Source organism: Hipposideros armiger, unplaced genomic scaffold (assembly GCF_001890085.2).
Source record: "Hipposideros armiger isolate ML-2016 unplaced genomic scaffold, ASM189008v1 scaffold_584, whole genome shotgun sequence".
Taxonomy (NCBI): Eukaryota; Metazoa; Chordata; class Mammalia; order Chiroptera; family Hipposideridae; genus Hipposideros; species Hipposideros armiger.
In genome coordinates this window covers 282,477-298,654 of record NW_017731934.1, presented here as the reverse complement: position 1 = coordinate 298,654, position 16,178 = coordinate 282,477, and the positions used below count along the sequence as shown (strand labels likewise).

The 16,178-nt window shown below is 40.1% G+C and overlaps 1 protein-coding gene across 4 annotated transcripts in view; it reads left to right on the top strand.

The window, feature by feature from the left end:
* FNDC3B (fibronectin type III domain containing 3B) overlaps nucleotides 1-16,178 on the top strand; it is a 329,942-nt gene that overhangs the window by 289,206 nt on the left and 24,558 nt on the right. For all 4 annotated transcript variants that reach the window (XM_019624326.1, XM_019624327.1, XM_019624328.1 and 1 more), the window contains one exon: nucleotides 9,530-9,742. In XM_019624326.1, coding sequence (XP_019479871.1) covers nucleotides 9,530-9,742 — 213 coding nt within the window. The remainder of the gene's footprint in view (nucleotides 1-9,529; nucleotides 9,743-16,178) is intronic.

The following is a 16,178-nucleotide window of genomic DNA, read 5'->3' as shown; positions in this document are numbered from 1 at the left end:
GGGCATTCTCTCAGTTTTAGCCTTTTAAGTCAGTCTCAGAAAAGCAGTCCTCACTCTTGTTTATAACCAAATAGCAAGTGCCCATTGTGTCCAGAGCACTCTGGTCAGGTGCTGAGGAAATCAAGAGATGATTAAACCTGGTCCTTGACCTCAGGGAATTGCCCAGTGACAATGCTCTAAGGAAACCTGACTATGAGATCTAATTTCTGGGGGGAAATGACCAAGTGATCAGCATCCCCCAGCTGTTCCTAAAAGACAAGGACTCCAGAACTTTATCTGACCTTGATCCCTCGGGCCAGAAAACCTATGAAGAAGCCACACTGGTTCAGAGACTCACTGAAAGGCTTTGTGTCCATACTGATTCACAACCACATCTACCCCAAAGGGACGCAGCTCCCTCAGCTCAGTCCTCTGAACATTCGGCTCAGAAACCATAAAAGGGCTTTTAAAGGTGTTAGCTGAGGAATTTCACTTCTTCCTGACGTTGTGCTTACCTTAAAGGTGTCTTAGATGATTGTAGACTTGAAGCATTATAGGAGGACGATATTGGAGGAATGCTGACTTTTATTAGTCGATGTATAGTCAAATGACAGTTGAATACCTTTAGAAAGTACAAGACCTTGGCTCTTGTCCTATGTTTTGCCCCCCCCAACCCCCCCCAAAAAAATATTTAGCTTAAATCTTTGCTCGTCAGTTGGTAAATAAATTGGATGTTTCTAATTTAAGATATTAAGATTGATATTATTATTTAAGCTCATCTTAATACAGCTTTATACTAGTTTCTATTGTACATGATTGGGTTCTCTGTACTATATATAGCTCTGGTCAATCACAGCCTTGTTTTTTTGTTTCAAAAACACAATTGCAATAATTACAGAAAAACACAAGATGAATATTTCAAGGAACTAAAGTGTAATTTTGGTCCAATCAACATTTACCTCACGTTTTTCTGACCCATAAGTTGGTTAAAACATACAGAGAACAGATCATGATGTTCTAGATAAAAATATGGAATGCAACATTTTAAGCAGTCCGTGGGGCTTTGATAAAGGACTTGTTTCTTTGGAGGGTTTTTGTTTGTTTTAACATTCAGCAGTTACAAATTGTTCTCACACTGAGTTTTTTCTTTCTCTGTCTTATGGGGACAGAAATGTGCACCTCTCTAGAAAACCTATTGATGCAAAAGGGTTTTTAATAGATACATTGCCTTTCCATTAGTGCTTGAAAAAATACCCATTGGCTTACTGATGCCCCATATGGTATTTGGTTGGAATTACAATGCCCCTTTTAAAGGCATTATTTTTATGCTTAGAATAGAGTTCAAACTGAGTTTATGTTCTGGTTTGAGAGGGGAAATGTTACTCCTAACAGAGACGTAGCTTTCCTTTTCATGCTTCCAGCCATGAGGTCATAGTCTTTGCAAACTAAGGGAAACAAGATCACATGGCATTGCCCCTTCCCAGTGCCCTGGCTTGAGCATCTCCAGTCCTCGGGCAGTGGTCCCAGTTTGTAATCATTAGGCAATCCATTCCACCTGTGAAGAACTATTTTGTTAAAACCTCTCTATATCTAAAATCTATGCACCTGATTCTGGGCCTTCCTCTGAAGCAATGGTTCTCGGATTGTTCCTGGACCAGCAACACCAGCATCACCTAGAAACTTGCTAACATGCTAATTGTCAGGCCCTCCTCCAGACCTACTGAAACAGAAACTCAAGAAGTGGAGTGGCACTCTATGCTTTAAATAGCCCTGCAGGAGATTGTGGTGCATGTTGAAGTCTGAGAGCCTCTGCCCTAGAGCATTGATTCTTGAATGTTAACTATATAAGTAAAAATCACCTGGAAGGAACCTTTTGTGAACCACAGAAGTCTGAGCCCCACTCCTGCAGATTGTGGTTTAGAGGGCCCCAGAGGGTGCCTAGTCATCATTATCTTCCAATGTCGGCCGTCTCCTACTTAAGCATCCTCGCTTCATTCAGATAAGTGCTCACTGGCGTGGGTTTTCTGTAACCTCCTTCACCCTCTTCACTGGGTAGATTTTGTTTCCTGATTGCCTCTTGGAGGAACACTACCCAAAACAAACCTCCAGGAACAGGCGGGCTGGCTGGTTCAGAGAAGAACAAGACTGTCACCTTACTTGTCTCCAAATGGAGCAGCTAGTTTAGTGAGGCTGCCTTAGATTACTTTTTTTGGCAACCTCGTTATATGTCTGACTCATACTGAGCTGGCAAACAACTAAAGGTAGATTTATTTGTTATGCTCATTTATGCTTTTTGCTAGGTAAAAATGAGGCTGAAAATAACATGTATTGAGTCCTTACCCTATGTCAAGCACTACATTAGCCTGTCAAGTGAATCATCAATCATTTCATCCTAACAAGGTGAGGCAGGCTTTATTAGACAAATTCTGAGTAGTTCAGAAGCAGCACACTGGAGTCAAACAGCCTTGACTTTAACCCTGGTCCCTCACTTATTATCTCTGTGACCTCAGGCAAGTCATTTCAGCTCTCAGTGCCTCAGTTTTCTGATCTGTTAAATGAGGATAATTCCAACTGATTGAATAGGGTTGTTGTGTGTTTTAGGTAAGATTTCAGGCACTGAGTATGGGACCTGGCACCCTGTAAGTAAGCACTCAATAAATGGTGTGTTGCTAAAGGTTGGCGTTGTGACCAGATTCTAGGTGGAAGTGTCTAGAAATCAGGCATTATCCTTCAAGCAATGGGAGACACTTGAGGGTTTTTTTTTCCTGTCAAAGCAGGGCATGGAAAAAAAAGCAAGTCTAAGTGCCTGGAGACAGAATGGTGGACCCAGTATCCAAGGAGCTGTCAGGAGAAGCAGCTTGGTGGTGGTGGGGCTGAACGTCAGCCAGCTCAGGTTACCCTTCTAGGAGCCTTCCCTGAGGAACTACTTTGAACGTACCCTTGTCCCCCAAAGAGCTTCCTGTGTTAAAGCTACCATTTTGTATTCCTTTAGAACTTATCTGCTGGCTATTCTTTTCCTTCATATTTTTCTCCTTACTTAGATGGTAGATGGGTGATGGGAAGGGGTGCACAAAGCCCACCTTTTGCTTCTTAGTCCTCTCATACCCAACCCTTCATGGGGGAAGGGAGGCTATTCCATCCCCCCCACCCCCACCCCCGCAACCTACATTTGAACCATCCTGGGTACTGGGATAGCTAGCCCTGACTGAGAAGTCACCTTCCGGAACACTTGAGGAAGGTTGGTCTTGAAAGTCGTTCTTCTTTTCATACGTAGAGTGTCAGTAATTTGATTTTGTGTGTGTGCATATAAAACGCATAATGGAAGGCTATGATCTCCTAAGCAGGAATGTGGCATCTGGAATTAGGAGGTATTTTAATAGTGGATTTTCAATAAAAATTAATAAAGAATGTGCTTCTTAATTTGATTTGTTTAAGCAGTATTATCAGTGTGTTGATGGATGTTGCATACTCCTGGGCACTTAAAGAGAATTTGCACATCAGTCTGACCAAGACAGTTTCTCAGAGTTACATCACCTCCCAAAACTGGAAAGCAAAGTTCCCTTTCCCTTATGCTTAATTTGTAGAGCTTAAGATTTCAGAAACTGATATGCAGTGCATGTTAAGAGCAAACAAACAGAAATGCCCTGCAGATCCTATCTAAATTTCAAGAGTAACATCCTGTTACTTTGGCCAAGAGAAAACTTCTCAAGTTTGGGTTTGGAGAAACATTCATTAACTTAATAAAACTTGAAAATCAGTTTTTTCTGAGGTGAATCCTTGGAGTTGTTCTTCAGGTTAGTGTTTGTTTTGCTCATTAATCCCAGGTGAGCTCTCACTGAAATTAGATTATTTTCACACACTGCATTTTTCTCCCCCAAACAAAACAAGCAGTAACTTCCTCCGCCCTTGTTCAGCTTTCTCAGCCACCTAGGCTTAGAGTTCCTAATATGTTTACCAGAAATCAGGAAGACATGGTCTGTTTCCATTTTATCAGTTCCTCAGTTCTATTTCAGTTTTGGGTGTTACTTTATCACTGAAACTAATTAACATTAGTTCAGTGCATTAGCTACATGGAAAAATGTTTTCCGTGAGTATTTACTGAAACAAAATGTGTTTTTGTAAAAATGAAGGATAAGTTGAAGTGAGCATTTAAAAATCTGGGTAGATGATTTCAAGGCCAAAAGTTAATTAAATCATGTGAAAATAAATTTGTTGACTGTTTTAAATGTCTATTTCATTGGGCAAAAGGTAATTGTTATTGAACTGAAAGTGTGGTTGGAATTAAAATGATCTTTCAGTTGGATTAAAAGCCATGTGCGGTCCAAGTTATGTTAGGAGGGTGTGGTGTGCCAAAATGCACGAAGATTCTGAGCCTAAAAAGATGAGATTCACACCCAGATCTGCCCTGAATCCACTTTGTAGATCAGCGCAAATGACTGAACCTGGCTGGCCATAGTTCTTTCACCTGTGAAACAGGCAAAGTAATTCCTACCTCATGGAGTCAGGTTAGAAATTAGAGATAAGGTTGTTCATGTCAAAGCTAGACTTCAATGCCTACTAGCCACTGTGTCGTTTAGGTTATTTCACCTTTCTCTGAGTTTTACTGCAGTTTCCTCATATCTAAAGGCAAGAGATAATACAGGCTCCTACCCCATGGCTCAGTTTCTTGGACAGAGCAAGTTTTCCTTGCTGTTTGTGGCGGTGCTCATTGGTCGTCATTAGCATTTTCCTCAGTTCCAGAGCTCTTGTTCTCATTCTCACCTACTGTGGATGGTTTAAAAAGAAGCCAGCCAGTCCTTTCAGCCATGGTTGGGTCCCTGGCCATAATTTTGAGGAAGGTAAAGCATAGATGGTATCAGCAAATTAACTCAAGTTATAAAGTGAGGTGGTGGCAATGGTGCAACTAAATGAAAACGTACGTTTGTACGCCCAGCACAGTGCCACGCCTCGTGGATGCTCAACACATTTTCTTCACTGTTCGAGAGGAATGATGGTCTCAAAAGAAGTCATAAGAATAATATTCTCATAAATTAGCCCTTTAAAGTTCACCCCTGTGCTATTGGCCACCTTGAATCCTTTTCTGGTTGTATGGTGGAGTATAAAATATTAAAAAAATATAAAGTGCTTTTCATATTCCTTATCTTAGTTAAGTAATCCTGTTTGTAAATGCAGCACAGGTGTTACTATCCCATTTTATATTTTAGAAAACTGTGACTTAAAGGTGTTGGATAATTTCCCTAAGGTCACCAAAGTGATGAACAGGATTCCCAAAGAAGGGCGTTAGAACGCTACCATAGTATTCTTGTTGTTGTCGTGTGTATTTAAGGTCAAGACTATGCCTCCCAAATACTTCTCGGTGAAAGGTCAGAGAGTCATGGAGCTACAAATATAAGGAACCCATTCTCTATCAAAACACTATGGAGGCTTTGGGGAAACAAGTGCCATTGCCTCACTTCCTTTGTTTATAAAGTAACTAAGGGTGTTTGGGCTGCACAGAGCAAAACCTGGACTACACAGTGAGCATGGTTTTCAGGCCTCTGGGCAAGAAGGTGGAAGAAAGCATCTCGGCCCCTGGGCTCCCCACTACCTGTGCCTAGAGTAAGGGGAAGGTAATGGCAGTCTGGAGACTAGAGAGACATTAAACCTTGTAGGTGAGGAAACGTGTTACACCATTGAAGAACTGAGACTTAATGTCTGGCTTAATCCTCTTTTCCTAAGAAGGCAAAAAGGGTTGTAATTTCTACCTTTTAAAAAGATACTTCTTCTCCAGTTGCAGAAAAATGTCTTATTTTCCAATCACAGAAAAATATTCCTGTATTAGTACCATGAAGCTATTTTATAAGACTCATGTTAGGAGGTAGGGGAGAGTTTATTTTAGTCTTTCAGTGTTATATTGAGAGACATGCATTGTCTGCAAGAGACCTGATGTAGTTTCTAGTATAATAGAATCTGGGAAAAGTAAGACTCTTTAATGAAATGGTGCCATACTTTATCAGAGATGAGTATTTGCTGTATTCTAAACTATAAGGCAGATAGTCATCCAGTTGTAGATAATTATGACTAGAGCTGCTGTAAACCCATCTGTGCAGGTTTTTTTGTGAACATAAATTTTAATTTCTCTAAAATAAAGGCCAAGATGTGAGATTGTTAGGTCCTATGATAAATGTATGTAAAATTTTGTAAGAAACTTTATAAGGGCCGGCCGACTGGCTCGTTGGTTAAGAGTTGGCTCTGAGCAGCAGGGCCCTGGTTCAGTTCCCACATGGGCCAGTGACACTGTACCCTCTACAGCTAAGATGGTGAACAACAGCTCAACCTGGAGCTAGGCTGCCATGAGTTGCCGGCGACGGCGTAGGCTGCAGTGGGGCTGTAGTGGGCTGCTGTAAGCTACCGCAAGTGGCTGGCAACCAGCATGAGCGGCCGGTGGCATGAGCTACCGTGAGCTGCCGTAAGCGGCGTCCAAAGGCCGGCGACTGATCTGCCTCGCCCTGGAAAAGCGCAATGATAATACCAACATGGGCCAGTGAAGCAACGTCCTCCACAACTAGACTGAAGAACCAAAGGATAGCAACTTGTCTGTTCCCCTTCCCCGATTCCCCAACGCTGTTCCCTCCCCCAATTCCCCCAATAAAATCTTAAAAAAAAAAAAAAAAAGAAACTTTATAAGAAAATTTTTCCAATGTGGCTATACTACTTTGCGTTCCCACCGGTAAAATATGAGAGCTTTAGTTGCTACTTATACCAGCCAATAGGTAGTATTTTTTTTATTTTAGCCGTATTAGTAGAGATATAGTAGCATCTCATTGTAGTTTTAATTTGCATTTTCTAATGGCTAATGATGTTGAATTTCTGTTTGTGTGCTTACTTGCTATGTGTATATCCTGTTTAGTGTACTGTCTGTTTCAGTCTTTTTCCCATTTTTTAATTGGGTTGTTTGTTTTCTTACTGTTGAGTTTTAGAGGTCTTTATACATTCTGGATGCAATTCATTTTGTCAGATATATAACATATTTCCTCCCAGTCTATAGCTTGTCTTCATTCTCCTAAGAGTGCAAATTTTTTAATTTTTATGAAGTCCAATTTTTTGGTTTTTTTCTTTTATGAATCATGTTTTTATATCCTATCTAAAAACTCTTTACCTAATTTCTCCTGTTTTCTTCTTAAAAGTTTTATATTTTTCATTTGGATCTATGATCCATTCTAAGTTTAGAATAAGATATGAGGTTTAGATTGAGATTTATTTTTTTCCCTATTGATATCCAATTGTTTCAACACAATTTGTTAAAAAAGACTATTTTTTCTCCATTGAATTACTTTTGCACATTTGTCAAAAATCAATCAGCCATATTTGTGTGGATCTATTTCTGGAGTCTCTATTCTGTTATATTGATCTATGTGTCTGTCTCTTTACCAGTTACCACACTGTCTTGATTACTGTAGCTTTATAGTTAAGTCCTAAATCAGGTAGTGTGATTCTTCCAACTTTATTCTTATTTTTCAAATTCATGTTAGAAATTTTAGTTCCTTTGCCTTTCCATATGACTTTTAGAATCAACTTATGTATGTCTACTCATAGAGTCTTGCTGGAATTTTATTAGAATCACCTTATATCTATATCTTAATTGGGAGAGAATTGACTTTTTTTTTCTGTGTAGAGTCTTCTCATTCATGAGTACAGTATGCCTTTCTCTACTTAAGTCTTGAATATTTTCAGCAGTTTCTTGTAGTCTCAGTCTTATTTCTTTTTTTCCTATCTCTACTTTTCCCCCCCACCGTTTAGGACTTCTAGGGCATGATGTTGAATAGGAGTTGGTGAGAGTAAACTCCTTGCCTTGTTACCAATCCTAAAAAGAAATCCTTTAGTCTTTCACTATTAAGTATAATGTACAATACAGCTGTAGGTATTTCTACCGATGCCCTTTTCATGTTGAGAACGTTCCCATCTACTCCTAGTTTGCTGAGGATTTTTATTATGAATATATGTTAGATTTCATCAGATGCTTTTTCTGTATCAATTGATGCACTTATGTGATTTTTTTCTCTCTTTAGGCTGTTAATATGAAGGAATTGGCTAAGGGCTAGGGAATGAGGATGCAGGAAAAAAAAAAAAGAATTGGGGATTTTCCCCATTTGTTCTTAGCATTAGAGACCACTTTCTCTCGAGCCAGGCTTCTCCTAGAACTCTGCTTATGCAGATATCTGCTCCTGGATTTCAGGCTCCATTGAGTTCAATGGAGGGGCAATGGGGGACAATGGAGGGAAAAGGTAAACTCACTGCTGGCTTGGTGATAGTTCTTGAATAGCTACTCCATTTATTTTGTCCAGGTTTAATAGATTCATTCAATGGAAGGGACAGAGTGGCGTGTGCTCACTCCATCTCACCTGCGATTAATCAGGGTTTTTCTTCTTAATCTACAGGCATAGAATTATGTTGACTTGCTAAATTATGAATCTTTACATTTGAAGCATGAAGTTTGATTTGAGGTCACAGATGAATTTCGCTACAGTAATACTTATATGATATTTTCTGTTTAAGTATAAGCAATAATTGTTGTAAATGAGAAGTGTATAAACCTAAATTATAATATTTTAAGCTGATCTGTTTCCTAAGACTTTATCTCTTTGACTATATTTTATTATCATGTGTCTTAAAACACTGCTTCAAATTCAGATCAAGTTTAAATGTGACATCACACTGCCCAGTGATCTTTGTAAGATGCCTGTGGACCTACCAAGGGGTCTGGGTGGAGGTTCCCCCAGGATGCCTACAAATGGGACATGAAAAGATTGACGAGATGTAGACCTGGTCTTGGTCTTACAGTGGGCGAAGGTGTGGAAGTGTGTGAGGCTATGGAGAGAACTGTTTATATTATACGAGAAGTAAGGAGGGACGTCTCGGCAAGCATGTGCAGGCCACTGAATACCAGGAGGAAACAAATTTCACGAATATCCAGTCACTGCGGGAAGAGGTATTGAGGGTGTAGGTGAATCTCTATTGCCCCTAACACTGCACATAATAAACATCCAGTTAAGATTTTTGTACATCTGTTCAGGACTAGCAGAGATTGTTGGGCAAGGCAGGAGAAAGCCCTACCGAAGAGCTGATGTCCTTTGTTTTTTAATTCAGAAGGAGACTCATTTGTTCTCTATTTCTTTACTTCCAAAACTTCCTTCCAAAACTTGACAATCCTTTACTTTCAAAACTTATTTCCAAAACTGACTTTGAGGCAGCTAAAGGGTGGCTAGAACAAAATATAAAAACCTATCTTTAGGATGTCTTCCTGTAGACAACAGCCTTTTTTTTTTTTTTAAACTAACATCTTGGGATATCTAAGTGATATATTACGAATGTGCTTTATTTTTGCCGTTTTTTGGATGGAGAGTATAATCTGTCCTCCGAGTTGCCCAGTTCTCTATTTGTCTTGAATACTTTGTTTGTCTTTATTCTGTGCTATTGCTTTAGGGGTAAGTAAGAAATACTCCACACAATGTTTATTTCAAATGAGAAATCACTGCTTCTTAAACCTGCCATGTTTGTATTTTTTTTCCAGGATCAGAATTCAGGCCATAAATGAAATTGGAGCTGGACCGTTTAGTCAGTTCATTAAAGCAAAAACTCGGCCATTGCCACCCTTGCCTCCTAGGCTTGAATGCGCTGCAGCCGGGCCTCAGAGCCTGAAGCTGAAATGGGGAGACAGTAGCGCCAAGACACATGCTGCTGATGACATGGTGTACATGCTACAGCTGGAGGACAGAAACAAGAGGTAAGATGGGGGCGAGGGTGCCCGGGGAAATGCTGTGCCTTTGGCTTTGGGGTGAAATCCTGCGTGTTTATTCACCCTCTAACACACTCTTCTTCTTTGTTGAAAGATTTCCTGCATTTTTATGCCCGAAGTTGTAACCCTCTATTTTTCATGTGGAATATCTAAGCTAACATTCTAAAGGTCCTGATTTCCCTACATGTGATAATGTATGTGTTTGTTTGTTTTTTCTTTCATAAAGCCAGATATTACAGAGAAATTATCTAAAAAGAAAACTGTCAAACTCAAGTCTACACGCTGTAATAGCATTAGACTAGTGATGAGTGCACAGGGAAATAAGACTCAGAAAGCGATGGTATCTATTTAAATATTCAGTAACCATCAGGACAAACATGTTTACCAGTCTGAAATAGCTGTGGTGATATACAGATGGGGACAGTAATCTGTAACTCTGGGCAATGCAGTATCAAATTAACCAGAGCAAATAGGAGATTCTTCATAAGACTCTGTGCCCAGGAAACACTCTTGGCCACAGAAATCAAATCCTGCCCTTCACATAGTATTTATTCAAGCTAACTTCATTTCCTCTGAAAATAGCCAATCCTAAGATGGGCAACTGAACTGTATTTAAGATTAATTCAGATGTGGAGCAAAAGTTAATGATAACAGAATGTTCTGTTACCAAAAGTGTACATCAGAGAAGCAGATGAAGGAGGCGGAGACCACCGTAAAACCACGACAGCCCATTGGAGCAGACACATGCTACTATGTCCCTGTGGTGCTCCTGCCGAAACACAAACCAGTGTTAGTGTAGAAGTAGTTCTGTCATTTTCCCTTTATGCATTATAGCATCCTGTGCCTTTACACGGAGAACTGGTTTTAGGAAGCACAGGAAGCCCTGTCCAGTCTCTGCCCCCCTCTCTGTAGTCGAGTACTTTGATTCATTCCCATGCAGTGGGGTCCTGCTGTGTAGATGGCGCTGTTTGAGGTGGGCCTTCAGTGGATCAAGAAAAAAAACAAGGCCCTGCCTTCAGGAGCATAATATCAGCCCACAGATTGTCATAGAACATTTGTGCCACTGGATAAAAGAGCTCTGGGAGTATGGAGAAGGCAGACGTAGGAGAACAGTGCTCTGGGAGTTTGAAGGAAGCGGAGAGCATCTGGTTGCAAAGATCAAGAATGGCTTTTTGAAACAGGTGGCATTTGAACTTGACATTGAAGGTCCTGTCAAACCCAGTAGTTTGACTACAGAGGAGCAAAAGGTGATTGTCCTATTGGAAACTAGTCCTGGTATGGAAAGCACAGGAACATTAAGGCTTCTTTTGGTAGGTTCGTTGGAGATGAATGCATACGCATAGATGATAAGATGGTTCATCTTAGTGCACGTGTGCCTTTGGATGCATGGTCATGGCCTCGTTTTACTGGCGGGGGACTCCTCTGCGCTAGCAAGAATACGGATGATGGACTAACAGAAATCATGATGATACATAAAGATAGCATTGGGGGAAATTGGTAAACAAGCCTTTATGTTTTTTTCCTGGGCTTTTGGCTCCCCTTGGTGGTAGAGAGAACCTTCCTTAAAGAATGTCTTCTAGTTGTATGTTTTAGAAAAAATGAAGCCCGGAAACGTTGAAGTTGATGGCAGACTTAGGATCAGAACTGGTGCTTCCTGACTGCCTCTACTGTTCCCTATAGGAACGTGGGGAGAGTGACAGCTCTGCGCCAAACCAGCCCTCTCCATCTTGCTGCATTCCTGCCCTGTGTGGCGCCGCAGCCTCAAGTGCCTCATGAGAACTGTACCGATGCTCAGACAAAAGCTCCGTGAGCGCTGGTCCAAATGAGTATGTTGTCATGAGACATTTGAATATACCAGACAGAAAGTAGTGTAGAATCTAGTCATCAATACCCGCTCTTTCCTCCAAAAAAAGCACTCAAGGCTGGCCTTGTTAATCAAATAAGTGACTTGCCTAAATTTCAGTGGCAATTTAAGAAAACTTACCATTAGGAACAGTATTTTTCTTAATTTTATGAGCTAGAGCCCAAATTTATCATTTTAAAATTAGATTTGTCACTGCTCTCAGAAAGTTATTAAAGTGATGGGAATATAGAGCATAATAAATTCTCATTCTATTTGGGGCATAGTTTTCCTGGGATTTAGTAGAATAAAACTTGGCCTAATTTGAGTTTGAAGATGACCTTCCTTAGTGTCTTAAAACTGAACTCTTGTAGTGAATGGTCCTCTGAATCCAAGCCTTTACATTTGGATCAGGGAGAGATGATTTGAGATGTATACATCAAAATACTTATTATTAGCATAGCCTTTGTCAATTCTAGTCCCCTGGAGGTTCTTTAGGAGGACTTGGTGTTCAGTTGAAAGGAACAGTGTCTTCATCCAAAGTGGCACCTGTCTGTTTCATTGAACTTACTGTGCTAGAGCGGTTTCTGGTTGTGGGTTTTGGAACAGGTGCACCTACTCCTTAGCATATGCATTGATTTCATTAACCACTAATAAGTTTTAATTACGGACGTGGCAGAAATATTATATGTCCTGCTTGTGGCCAAGGTGAGAACAAGAGATAGATTTAATTGTGGTTTTAATTAACCCAACCACCAGTTACTGTGGGTATTTAAAAGTAAAGCTGCCGATGTGTGAATTGTACAGCTGTCCTAGCCAGCTATGCAAGTAATCTGACTCTTAACACATATTTTGCAACAGAAGCACAATGAAAATTAGTAACTCCACGTTTGGTAATTGTCAGATTAAAGAGTTAAGTCAATTTTGGCCACTAAGCTATTTTGGTCTTTTTCCTCATTCATAAAATTGAAGTTGAACTTCTAAAAAGGTGAACCTTTTTTTTTTTTTCCTACCTTAAAGAAACAATGTTGTATGTAGATGACTACATACTTTACCAAAAAAATTTCTCTTGTAAATGATTATGACGTATTATCTCTTTTTTCTTTGTATTTTAGCTTCTGCTTTTGACAAGTAAAAAAATGAGAAAGATGCTAACTTTAAGTGACCAAAACACCTGCAGTTTTTTTTTTAATTTTTTTATTATGAAATACACATTTTTTAGAATTAGTTTCAGCTGTACAACACAGTGCAATAGTTATACTTTTTACCCCTCAAAGTGACAACCCCTCCCCCAAAAACACCTGCAGTTTTGCATCTGCTTTATTATCTTTATTTATTGGGTTGTCGGAAAAGTCATGACGTATTGTTTTCTGTTTTTCATTGCAAAAATGCGTCATGACTTTTCTGACAACCGAATATATACCCCTTGATCAAAAAGTCGAAATGACTCAGAGATTTCAAAGTATCATGTTTAGCCAAAAATATATTTTCAAACTTTCTAAAGGAAACTTCTATTTATTGAGCACCTACAAAGTCCCAGGCATCGAGAGCTTTTATCGACATGATTTGGTTCTTAAATAAAAGGTGAAACATTTTCTGTGATGATAGGATTTCTACCAAAACCTTCCTACCATCTGGGTGAAAAAAATATGTATATTGTTTTTGATAAATTGACTTGATTTCAACTTACGATTATTAGGAGTTTTATACATGTAAAGAAAAACTATGCTTAAGTGTTGGGTAGACAAAGATATCCAAGGTAAATCCCTGCCCTTAAGGAGCCCATGTGGTGGGGGTGAGTGGAAGAGACAGACACATTCAAGCAAGCCAGGGTGTGGAAGGCCAAAAGATAGACACTATGCGCAGAGTATTGAGGGGGGAAGAAGAATGGCATCTGTTGTAAGCTTAAGATTAAATGAACAGAGAAGGCTTCGGAGAGGAGGTAACAAGTGGGGTGAGTCTTAAAATGTAGGGTCCTAATCCTGTAATCTCACACAAGCGAGCCGTGGAGTGGAGACTAGTGATACGGACTCAGGAATGGATGGAAATCAAGGATGCAGCCTGTGAAACACAGAAACGGGCCCTAAGTCTTTCTCCAAGCAAACGATGCCGCTTTCTGTCCCGGTACTTTTACACATGGCTCTTTTTTTTTAAGTTTGGGGCTATTTCACGGCAATAGTAAGGATCCCAAAGGGCATCTTGCCCAAACCTCTGCCTCACACCAAATCAGCCTACAGTTCATCCAGATCGCCTGGACTTACTTTGATGAACATTTTTCCCCCTTGAACAGGATATTTGTTTCCCACATATTCAAGCTTTTGACCCACAGATTCCTAGTCTAAGGTCACTGACCACGTATTTATGCGGGAACCTCAAAGCAGCCCTTTATATTTACAGGACTAAATTTATCCCTAGCAGTTAGATTATGATCATTCAATCATAATTTTTTTTTCTTGAATTACTACAGTGTGCTAGGTCTTATAAGCTATGTGGCCTACCTATGAGGAGCTCATCTTTCTGAGAAAATAAATGAATGTGAAACAATGAGCAGACAGCACAAGAGAATATTTAATTTAACCTTAACAGAAAAACAAAAATGATATGAGTTTGGCCACAGAGAGATTACAGGTATTATTCTTAGCAGATCTAACACAGATTTGAACGTCTTTGGTTTCTGGGTATGCAAGAAAAATATATAGCCAAAGTAAACATTTTCATAATGCTGCTTTAACTTAATACAGGGATTAGAATAACAAGGTCAGCTAATGGCTATAAGGTTGTAATGCTGTCCCGATGGTGTTGAAGATGTGTGTGTGATTCAAATGAAGTGTTATGCTGCCCTAACAGAATTTGAGTCGATGCTGACTCTTGTCCTGACCCTCATTGGTCCATGTTCCCGATAATTGTACACAACATTGAGGCAAGATGAACTTAAGTTCCAGGAATGCATTTATGGTTAATCTGTTGTTCAGGGTTAGTCAGACGGCCAATGAATTTTAAAATAAGGCTCCAGCAAAATGGGCCGAGGGAAGAGAGCTCTAGTTGAGTGGATAATCACCACATGCTCTCCTTTAACTCGGCCCTTGTGCCCGTGACACTTTTAACCCTTCAGCCAGCAAAATTGGAGGGGCTTTGTGATGTGTCCAGTCTGACTGCGTGCTCACTGATCGAGAGGGACAGAAAACAATCTGCATAAATAAACCCTGAAAAAACACACACTAGGCAACTAGTAAAAGTGGTCGGGGTGTGAGAGCGCTGTGGGAAGGGTGAGCTGTCTTAAGGGAGACCTATTATAGAACAAACTCCTGCTTCTGTGTCTCAGAGCATGTTGCTGAATTAAATGAACTAGACATAAGGCAGCTCGCTCAGGGCCCACAAGAGACCCTCAGGATTGGTTTCCTTTGCTTCTCTGGAATTGTCTCTCATTCACATTATCGCCCTTGTTGGATAAATGGCATTTTTATATTCCCTTCAGTCACCAGAAGGCAATTGTCATTCTCGACCAGGGTGTCAAATCTCTCTAGTAATCCCAGATATTTTAGTGAGTTTCCAGATGGCTAGATGCAGGGCCCTTAACTTCTTTTTGCCTTAGTTTCTCCCTCTGCAAAATGGAGCTGATGATGTCTGTCTCCAGTCCCTGATGGGGAAAAGCATTTCTGTTTCTTAGAAAAAGGAGCATAAAAAGTCAGCCTACAAAATAAAGGGTATGGGCAACTTAGTCAATTTCAGGATGAAACATCTAGGTACAGGCAGAGGTGAGGGGGAGTGAATGAATTATTTGAGATCTTAATGGGACCAGAAGTAGATTTCAGAGTACAGTTTTTTCTTCTCTTTGAAAATAGAATTTCTATCTATTTAAAGATAAATAACCGAAAGGAATTGGATAGCCTTTTCCTCACCATTTTTCCTAAATCAGATAAGACTGAGGCAAGGCTGCTAAAATAGAGATAGGCAGACAAATTTGGAAAACTGGGAAGAGCGTCCAAGAAGATGAGTCTCACTGCGTGTGTTTGAAAGCAAAGTAGGAGAATGGGAGGTTTCAGGATTCTTAGGAGGCCTTCATGGGCTCTGGTCATCCTTTCTTTGAATAAAAATAAATCTCTTTTTAATGTATCAATAACTTAAGTTCAGCTTGAACGAAAAAAAAAATTGAAAATAGGAATTTTCTTTTAGTCTATGTAAAGAGTTTCATCAGTAGCTACGGTGATATTTTATCTCTTAGAAAAGGAGCATAACTACAAAATATTGCAGCCTGATCACTTACGAGCAAGAAAGGTCCACGTGCCGCTGGGGACGAGGCATAGGGACTTAAGTCCTTTTCTCGTTGGCCTTTTGGAAATCGCTCCTGGCACTTTTGTGCTTGGTCTGCAAACAGGGACTCTCATTAACATGAAAACCAGTTTAGGAAATGCACCTTTCCTGCCCCTGGTGTCCCCACATGATGCCATCTGCTTCCATCTGCTTCTGCAAAGACCCGAGAGGACTCGGTGTTCTTGGTGGATTGAGGGCACATACTATTCATTCCTGTTTTGAACATCCTCCATTCCCAAACATCACTAACGTAGGAAACTCTCTCTCTCTCTC